General features: G+C 37.3%; 1 protein-coding gene across 3 annotated transcripts in view; it reads left to right on the top strand.

Moving 5' to 3' along the window:
* Positions 1-783: 783 nt before the first annotated feature.
* atp2a2a (ATPase sarcoplasmic/endoplasmic reticulum Ca2+ transporting 2a) overlaps positions 784-10,316 on the top strand; it is a 32,186-nt gene continuing 22,653 nt past the window's right edge. The window contains exons 1-6 of one of the 3 annotated variants that reach the window (XM_056259726.1): positions 784-995; positions 1,108-1,258; positions 3,531-3,548; positions 3,634-3,716; positions 5,641-5,745; positions 5,895-6,033. In XM_056259726.1, coding sequence (XP_056115701.1) covers positions 1,141-1,258; positions 3,531-3,548; positions 3,634-3,716; positions 5,641-5,745; positions 5,895-6,033 — 463 coding nt within the window. In that variant the 5' untranslated portion in view covers positions 784-995; positions 1,108-1,140. Of the gene's footprint in view, positions 996-1,103; positions 1,259-3,530; positions 3,549-3,633; positions 3,717-5,640; positions 5,746-5,894; positions 6,034-10,316 lie in introns of all 3 variants that reach the window. The other 2 variants (XM_056259727.1, XM_056259729.1) reach the window with 2 other exon arrangements.

Here is a 10,316-nt window from a genome sequence, read left to right as displayed (position 1 = left end):
AATGTAATACTTGTATCCACACAGATTTCATTTTTATACTTATTTATTAAATTATTTAAATGATTTTAGTTGAATACATGTAAGTGAACATTAATCATTATTTTTAATGTAAAATAATTGTGGCTTTCTTAGTAACTATCATGTTTTCTACTGAACTGAACAAACGTGGCTTAAAATCAAAGTATTAAAATTTCATATATATATATACACACACACACATGTTGTTTTCATGTTTATTTAAAATAAATAATACTAAAAGATTATAATAAACTTAGATTAAATTTATGATAACATTTATTTTTCACTAATAAATAACTTTCAATGACTTTCCGAGACTCAGAGATTGAAAACATCACAGAATTTTTTTGTATGAATGTTGTATGAATGTAAAAAAAAAAAAAAAAAAAAAAGTTGTTATGTAGGCTACTTATTATCCGGACAAAGAAAATGATTACATTTTACAATTACATTTACGAACTCAACATACAAAAAATATATAAAATACTATAGGGTACAAAAATATATACACGTGCAGACAGCTTTCCAAGAACACCGTTTACCTGTGGTGGATTCACCTGCATTGGAGGGGCTGGACAAAAGTTATATATGCTGCATTGAGTGACAGTCTGTTATACCAATAAACAAACGTCTGCTCGATATACGTCAGTGCCGCTCTAGCCAAAGTCGATTGATTGGATGTTGATGGGCTCCTTTGGACACTTGCTGTCCAATCAGCGTCCTCCACATGCGGCAGAGAGGCAGTAGTGAGTCTCCTGCGATAAAACGAGTAAACGCCGCTTCCATCACCACTCAACGGGAGAGAAGGACGTGAAAAGGGGTCGTCCGTCACATTTCCAGGCAGGCAGAGGCTTGGACGGGGGCTGACTGTGATGTACTAAGCAAGGATCTTTCCTTTTGGCTTCCACTGACTCCCAGTTCTTTGGGAAACAACAAGAAGAAGATAGAAGAACTCTGTTGGATAAGACTATTGGAAGGTGCATTTGCCCGTCTCAACTTTCCACATATGTTCTTCATTGTGTCCCATTGGATGTCAATGTATGTGTCACTCATAGGCATATTCGTATCTATTTTTTTTTACCAAGGCAGATTTCTTGAGCGGGATTCTATTCCAGTCTAACGATGGAAAACGCTCACACGAAGAGTGTGGAAGAAGTTTATAGTTATTTCAGCGTCAACGAGAGCACGGGACTGACTTTAGACCAGGTGAAAAAGCAGAAAGAAAAATGGGGTCTCAACGGTACGTCTGATACTTTTGTGTTCTTCACAGCCAGCGACGCCACACGAGACGGTTTGAAGTTGACATGAAATTGTTACATTTGTTGCAATCAGCCGGCAGGAGCGTTCAAACAACTGACGTCATCAAACACGCTTTATGGCAAGCTGGTGTAACATTAATTTTTTTTTTTAAAACAAACTAGCATCTGTTTTATGCTACGTCTGTAGTGACTAGTATATATTTTTTAAATGTCACTAGCAACTAGGTACTAGTACTTATTGGTTAGTGACTAGCTATTTTGCTTTCAGTTTTCCTAGCACTAAATTGATAGACACTAGTAATGTATTACAGCATTTTTAATTTCACTTGTAAGATTAGTAGTCATTCTGACTATTAATTACTTATTACAAATAATAAAATAAAACTAGTGAGATGAACTATAGAAATTATACAAGACAAGTAATAGAATAGATACTACAATCTAAGATTTTTTCTTTCTTAAATAATTACAAAGGATCAATGCAATAGTTACTTGTCTTAACTGCCATAATGATACATAGCACACAAAGAAATACTAGTGACTAATTGAATAGATATTAGTCACAATTGGAATATATAATGAATAGTTACTAGTGAAACTGATAACTACTAGTCATTATGGAATTATTTAACAAGTGATTTAATAAGTGCTTATGGCAATACATGGATACTACTTGGGGTACATTTACACGACAATGGCGTACTAAAAATGTAAAAGTTTTTCCTTTGAGTTCTTGAAAGGTTTTGCATACAGATGACAACTTGGTCAAAACAATCCCCGTTCACATGGATCTGCGAAAACCGACTAATGCTGAATAACGCATGCCAGGCCAGTAGTTGGTGATATCACTTTGTAGAGAAACACTACATGCATGATGTCACCGTTTTCACAAATTCATGTTTTTGTAGTTTACAAGGAGACAACTAAAAACGGAAAACTTTGTATGCGTTTTGGCCATTCATTTACATGACAATGGTGTTTTGGGGGGTCTTACATTACAAACTTTTGAAAATGGGTTTCAAAGTGCAAGTTTTTGAAAACAGTACTATTGTCTGTGTAAACTACAAAAATGTGAATTTGTGAAAACAGTGACATAATGCATGTGAACGGGGATCGTTTTGGCAGTGTTGTCATCTGTGCATGAAAAACGTAAAGGGAAAGACTACTCTGCTTTAGTACATCGCTGTGGTGTAAACAACGTACCCTAAGTTTTAAAGGAAAAAATGTTAAAACAGCTTGCCATGCACATTTCCCCTAGACTTTGACAAGGTTGGAAGAAAGGGACACACAGGCCCTTCCAGCACAGAAATGGGCTGAAAGAGATGTTTAAATTTATCCGGCTTTATTATGTTTCAGTAAAATCAAAGTGAGCATAGCTAAGACCGCCCTCCAGGCTTCCTCTTTCATCACTTTAACAGAATCATGTTTTTATGAAAACATAGATGAAAATATTTCTTTTAGCAGCCGGCTCAGAACAGCTTGTGTGTGTGTGTGTGTGTGTGTGTGTGTATATATATATATATATATATTATTAGGGCTGTCAAATGATTAATCGTGATTAATCACATCCAAAATAAAAGTTTTTTTTACATAATATATGTGCGTGCACTGTGTATAATTATTTTATATATATAAATACACACACATGCTTGTATATATTTAAGAAATATTTTCTTGTATATACTGTATATAGATTTATATATAATTTATATTATATATAAATATAAATATTTTATATATAAATAATATTTTTTTCTTAAATATACATGCATGTGTGTGTATTTATATATATACAAAATAATTATACACAGTGCACCCACATATATTATGTAAAAAAAACTTTTATTTTGGATGTGATTAATCACGATTAATCATTTGACAGCCCTAATATATATATGTATGAACTGATATATATCTATATCACAGCATGCGCTGTCAGATATTCACTCGTTTGGATTTGAAGTTCTCTTCTTAGAGTACAAGGTGTTTGTGACATGAAGATATTTACTGTTTGTAACTATCACTTCTGAAATATTAAACTTGGGTGTAACATTGATCAACATTTTAAAGTAAAGAAGATGAATGTAATCTTTGAGTTTTAATAGGTTCTCATAAGGTCACAGGTCTTAATGTAATTGACAATTGTGTTATAGTCAATGTCAAATCAATTTCTGTTTGGGAATGTACTATTCACTGTGTATTTTTGTAACATTTATACTTTGTTTTTTTCATATCCTTCAATTAACCACACAGAGTTACCTGCTGAGGAAGGTAATATTCAATATTTTTAAACTGTAACGTGATGTTATTGTTTTGCTCATGTTATTCTGATACATTTGATTTTGGTGTTTGACAGGAAAATCTATATGGGAGCTTGTCATCGAGCAGTTTGAAGATTTACTTGTGCGGATTCTTCTACTGGCAGCTTGTATATCTTTTGTAAGTAACATGTTCTACAGTTATTATTATTGTACACTATTCTTTGAGTGACACAATCTTTGAGTTTCAATAGGGTAATAACAGCCATTTCTCAGATGGGATTCAGCACAGTTTCATGTCAGGTGTTGATTGTTTTACATTAGAAACAAACCACAGCGTTACATGCACTGAATTAAACACCGACTGGTATCCGGAAGTGCAGTGAAAGTGAAGATGTCTTGTTAGCTCCCTGAGTCTTGCACGCCTTGTCTTTGGTTACTCGCAGTTCAGAAGGGCTAACAGCTGAGGAAGCGGAACTCCTTAGGAATGGTGACAACAGCATTCAAAGAGATCGAGTGTCTGTCACTAGCTGCCAAACAAGACATCTTAAACCTCAGCTGTAAAACTGCAGTGCACTAAGGACCTCTTCAATTAGCCAAGAGTTTACCACCAAATGAAAAGACACGTGGCTGTTTGCTTGGACACTTGAAAGGGTTATTAAATTAAAGATTTGAATAAAGTCCTGCAAATTTACTATACATTATTAAAGATACGTTTTTTTTTTTTTTAAATACAGTAAAAACTGTAATACTGTGAAATATTACAATTTAAATTGACTCGTTTCTGTATACAGTAAATGGGTATTCTACACATATATATATATATGTATATCCTATAAATTACTACTACTTTTAATATACTGTAATTTAATTAATAATATAAACCAGGAAAGTAAGGATAATGTGGTTGATCGTTATGCTTTGGTAGTTTGACTGCCCAAAAGCATTAGTTAGAATGCATTCACATAGCGGTTAAGATGAAGCTGGCTGGTCGGGTGGAAGTAGAGAGGTATGCCAGCATCGCCCAGCGGAGTGATACTGAGGTGTTGGAGTCTGTGGTTTGACAGCTGTCTCGTAGTTGGCTGTGTAAGAGGGCATCTCTGCAGGCCAAATTAGGCCTCTGACCTTCAGTTGCAGGCCTCTCATTACCACAGACAGACCAGTAACTCCACTGTCTCTTGAGAAAACCACCGAGATTTTGATTGGAAAGCTTCAATCTCTGCATTTGACCTCCATGCTGTGCATCTAAGGACTTTTTGGTCCCACTTTATATTAAGTGGCTTTATGTACTTGCATTGAAATGAATAATTTGATACAATGGACTTATTGTGTGTGTACATGTTTTTACATTGTACTTCTATGTTAAAAAACCAGCATCTAATTACAGCTGTAATTAATTTATGTAATTACACAGTTGACCCTTCCCTTACACCCGGCTTAACCCAACCCTTACACCACACCTGTCCCTAACCTTACCCGTATCACATCTCAATAGCAGCAAAAGTGTTTTACAATACAACATGAACACAATAAGTACATTGTACTTATTTTTCGATGTAAGTACATAGTACTTAAAGCCACTTAATATAATGTGGGACCGACGTTTTTTATGAAGCAGATCATGCAAATCTATTGTTAAAGGTGCAAAACTTCAGTGCTTCCGTGCAAAACAAAACTGTTCTCCAAGTTGTTATAAAAGTGCTTATGCCTAATGACATGAGGGAAAGTAAATAGATGGTGCAGCTTCTTATTTTAGGAGTTAATATGTTATAATGTATCTAAATGAGGGAAATAAAAGATGTCGTTGCTGCAGTGAGCTGTGGGAGTTTTATTGCTAGTCATTAAAACATGCAGCTGTGATTGGCTTCATCGTCACATTTTTTTCTCGTTTAAACTTGTTTAAAATCATGCAGTTAATGCAGTTCAAACACAATCTCATTTGTAAACGGGTTGTTGAATCCATTATGAGAAGGCAAATGTCACTGGCATGTCTTGTCTAGAATCTTGATCTACTGGTCTTGAAATATCCAGAGGGTGTTTTGAATGTGAAATACTTGATTAGATCTAACGGGATGTGTTGTGACATGACTTTGTTTTTCTTGCAGGTATTAGCCTGGTTTGAGGAGGGAGAGGAAACGATCACTGCCTTTGTGGAGCCTTTTGTAATCTTACTGATTCTTATAGCTAACGCCATCGTAGGTGTTTGGCAGGTCAGTAAAAGCATTTAAAGTATCATGAATTTTGAACAATTGCAACAATAATGACTGTTGTCAAACAGGTTTCTCACATCTGAAAGTTCCATCCCAAACTCTACTGCAAAATTTCAACTTTTTTATACATTTGATTCTGTCCATCTCAGGAACGTAATGCAGAAAATGCCATTGAAGCCCTTAAGGAGTATGAGCCAGAGATGGGCAAGGTGTACCGTCAGGACAGGAAGAGTGTGCAGAGGATCAAAGCCAAAGAAATTGTGCCTGGAGACATTGTGGAGATCGCTGGTAAGCATTGCATTTTATATCATGATAAAGACAATGTGATCACAGTGTCACTCAGTCCAGCCTCAGTAATTTCTCTGAATGCAGTTATTAGCGAGGTCACTGCATTTATGGGTCGTTATATGAGATAAGTAACAGACTCTCAGCTCTTCTGTCCCTGTATGGACCCCGTACAGCTCCATTGTATGAGTATAGGTATTTTTGGTTGCACCTGTTGATTCTCAATGGACTGTGTGCGTCATTTATCATCACATGTTCGTCAGCGCTCATGCTCTGCCCAGAAGCACGTCTATATCTGTTGGACACAGCGTTGGCTCTTTTGGTTTGCTTCTCATATTTTTGCACTGCCTTTTTGGAGATGCCTGATAATGTTTCTCAAATTTGAGCTCTTGCAAATGAATAATGTAAAGTGTGAAATTTTCTTTTCTTTAATTACTCATTAATAATTAATAAATAAATGTTGAGAATGATCCTACAATTACAATTACAATAAATAATAAAATTACAATACTGATATTTATGGCTGTTAAATGTCTTTTTCTAATGCTAAATCAAGCGTGGTGGTTTCTAACGCTAAACCATTTTGGTGGAAGACTTCAGGGCGACTTTAAATCTACTCTTTTGTTGACAACAGATGGTTTAGAATCGCTTCTCATTTCAGGTTTAATTGAATCATCGCACTTTGCATCATATCGTGTTCTGGTTTTGTTTCATTTGATTATGCAGCCTCAGGTTCTTCTTTTATAAATCTAATGGAGGATCAGATCGTATTGTGTTTTGTAGATGAAGCCCCTGGGTTCTTGCATAATTACTATTTTTGAAGACTTTAGAGATGGAAAAGCAACCAAAATGAAAGCTGTGATGTGGATTGTGGTAATGTTTTAACCTTTAACTCCTTTGCAGTAGAATTGGTGCTGTTTTTTTGTGTGTCTAAAGTGGTAGATGTTATATTTAGCACTGATAGGCTGTTCAGATTATGGAATAGTTTAAATATAACTCACAGCGACAATGGTGCAGATGACAGGTGCCGGCCCTGAGCCCACCCCTTCTGCAGCGTCTCACAGAATTGCAGCCTGTGACGTCAGATATGATTCAGACAGACTGCAAAGTCACCTTGGAGAGAGGTCATTTTGAAATGGTGCTGTTTTGGGGTTAGTGATCAGGCCCAAACGTGGGTAAATTTTCCACGAATGCATTTGTTTCGTAATTTCTCAAAATCCACAATTTCACTCTCTGAACATTTTGCAGATAGGGACGTGATAACAGATTTGACCGACCAACTGTTTCAATGTGATTAATTTAGGAAGCGAGGGTCACCTGGAGCTTTTTGGCTGAATCTGCTCTGTGATGGCATCTGCGCTGATCGTTTAAAATGTTTTCCTGTGGTCTCTCTCTCTCTCTGAATCTCTGTCTCTGCTCCTGCTGTGGGTTGTGAGCATATCGCAGTCCGTGCCTCGGCTCAGCACACCCGCTGCAGAGGACTCTGGGACTGTAACCAGTTTAGGCGTGAACAGAATTACAAATGAAGCCAGCGGCACCCTGACAGCCTATCAGTTCCGCGCAGGGCCGAGCTCAGCATGTGGGCCACCTCGCAGTCCTCTCAGTGCACATCTGATGCTTTAATTAGCATAGGCTACCTCTCAATGCTCTTTGATATTCTAAGCCAAGGTGCTTTGGTGTATAAGACAACTGCAGGTGTAATCTTGAGTAATGCCTTAAGGATAATTCTTGGTACAGTATATGAGCAGTTTAAATGCAATGGGGGTTTTTTTCTTCTAGCTTTGGGGGCATCAATATGCTACTGTACTTAAGGTGGCTATTTTTGGCTATGTTATATATTTATACAATTTCAATATTCCACTACTGTCCATGTTCTTGCATTGTCCTCATGGGCAGGAAAAAAAAGGAAAAAATTAAATTATATTTAACTGTTTTAGGGATGCACCGATCCACATTTTTTCACTTCCGATCCGATCCCGATACCTGAATTTGGATATCGGCCGATACCGATACTTTTCCGATACCAGAGCTGTGTTTGCTTTAATATTATTATCATTATTGTTGATTTTATATGATGCTGAAATAAACTCCTCTCTACAGGCAAGTATGATATGTACGTATGTATGCATGTATGTCAATATATATATTAAACAATAGATAAACAAAAGATAGACAATTAAACAAAGATACACATTATACAGGCCTACACAGTGCTTTAATTTCAGGAAGGTCTACTAACATTATTCAGGTATGGTCTAAAAATAATTATAATAAAGTAATCAAAAGTAAAATAGCACTGCAAAGTTTATCATAGATAGATTTATGCTTATTAAAGCTAAAGTTATTCATTCAAGAGCTGTGAGTGATTTTCTCTTTGCCTTTTGTTGTTTGATTCTCAGTAATGGAGCAATCGTCAGCATGTTTATTAGACTGCTTCCCCTTTAAGAACGAGTGCACCATATTTTCTCCCAACTATTTCCATAACTACGTCCATTTTAGACAAACTGTTTAAGTGAATCTCCAAGCCGGTCATTTTGACATTTTTGTGTAGGCTACATTTGATCGTTTAGACGTGCATATGAAGCCCAAAGTATAATGTGCTTGTCTCGTTGCGGTCTGTTTCGGAGCGCGCGACGCGGGAACAGCATCTCTTGCGCAGATTTTTGTGCTTTTAATAGCTTTTTTTATTATTAAAAGCGTCCCGCAATTTAGCAACAGTTGAGACTGCATTTTACAACAATCACCGATCATGCTGATGGGCTGTCGTGTTGTGCGCGCTGTGGCACCGCGTGAGAGATCTCTCTCTTTCTCTTCTGGACTGCGAATAGCAAACATGCATCACAGACAAATGGTTTAATTAATACGGCTTTGCAAACATTGCATTTTGCTGTCTTGCTCTGCTGTGGTGTTTCCAGTGTGAAGTATTTCCACCATAGGATTTCCACACAGCGAACATGTTGGCAGCTCAATGCTATCCTGCTAGCTGGCTGCAAACTGCGGAATGGATTTCCTGAGGGGGGTCTCTGTGTCTCATTGAGCCGCACCTCCGTTCGGGATATCCATTCCACAGTTTGCAGCCAGCTAGCAGACTAGCCGGCGGGCCGCGGGAATCACTTTTGGAGTCGTTTCAGCAGACTACGTTAAAGCGCAGACATGGCTCATGGATATCGGATATCTCCGCAGGTTGGATCGGGAAAATCCGATACGTGAATTACGCTGGTATCGGTCCCGATACCGATACTGGATCGGATCGGATCGGCCCCATCCCTAAACTGTTTGTTTACTTATTTACCTATCCATCAAGCTTGTAGCTTTAACAATAGAGCATGGCACTAACAATGCCAAGCTCATGGGTTCAATCCCCAGGGAATGCATGAATTGATGATAATTTTGCATAAAAGCATCTGCCAATGAAGGTGTGTGTGTGTTGGTGTGTGCTCACCTATATATATATATATATATATATATAGACGTATATAATCTCCTGCCTAAACTTTAGTTGGAAATGCATTAACGCTGGAAAAAATGAACTCGTCAGGCCATGTGGTTATGTTGTCTTTAACAACATCAAACAGAAAGATCTTGTCTAGCCAACTATGTTTTAGACTGGTCCATTTGTCCTAAAATAGCTTTTATGTATTGCTGATTGTCATTGTCTGAGGCACAAACAATACTTAAAACCAGTGAACCTTTTCGAAGTCTGAATGTTGCAACCGTCAATTGTCAAGTGGAAGGTGTCCAGGTCTAACAGCTGTTCCCATTGTTCACTCAGAGAGATGACCTTATAGGGAAGTGCCCATGATGTACCACCCCTTTTCCCCTTAATGCAAATGCTTTCACATTGGCCTTACCCTTACCCATCAGCATAGTCTGTGCTTTGGGAATTCAAGCACCCAGGCGGAGTGGCATGCAACATTCTGCTGGACCTGGTAACCATCGGCCGTCACCACGGCAGGGACCTGGCAGGTGTTTGATGCCCCCAGGCTGTCAGCAAGAATCCACAAATGGCTGAGTTAATATGAATGAGAGAGTAAAGGAGATACTAACCATTTATCAATGTTGGGGTTGGAACAGGTGTCCAATAATTCACATCACACTTCTCTGAGTGGCCAATCAAAACCAGTGATTTGTAGATTAGAGATTGGCAGATACATGATATTTTGATGTTTAAGTGTCCGATATATATTTATTTATTTTTAATCTAAATTGTTGCAAATGTATTATCTTTGTTTTGTGCTGTCTGTGTTAAGCATTTAAAGTTAATTTACCTGTCAATACTATTGTTG

Source organism: Rhinichthys klamathensis, unplaced genomic scaffold (assembly GCF_029890125.1).
Source record: "Rhinichthys klamathensis goyatoka isolate OS25496 unplaced genomic scaffold, OSU_Roscu_1.1 h1tg000169l_1, whole genome shotgun sequence".
Lineage (NCBI taxonomy): Eukaryota > Metazoa > Chordata > Actinopteri > Cypriniformes > Leuciscidae > Rhinichthys > Rhinichthys klamathensis.
The sequence above is the reverse complement of the archived record's forward strand: the minus strand, read 5'-3'. Positions and strand labels throughout refer to the sequence as shown.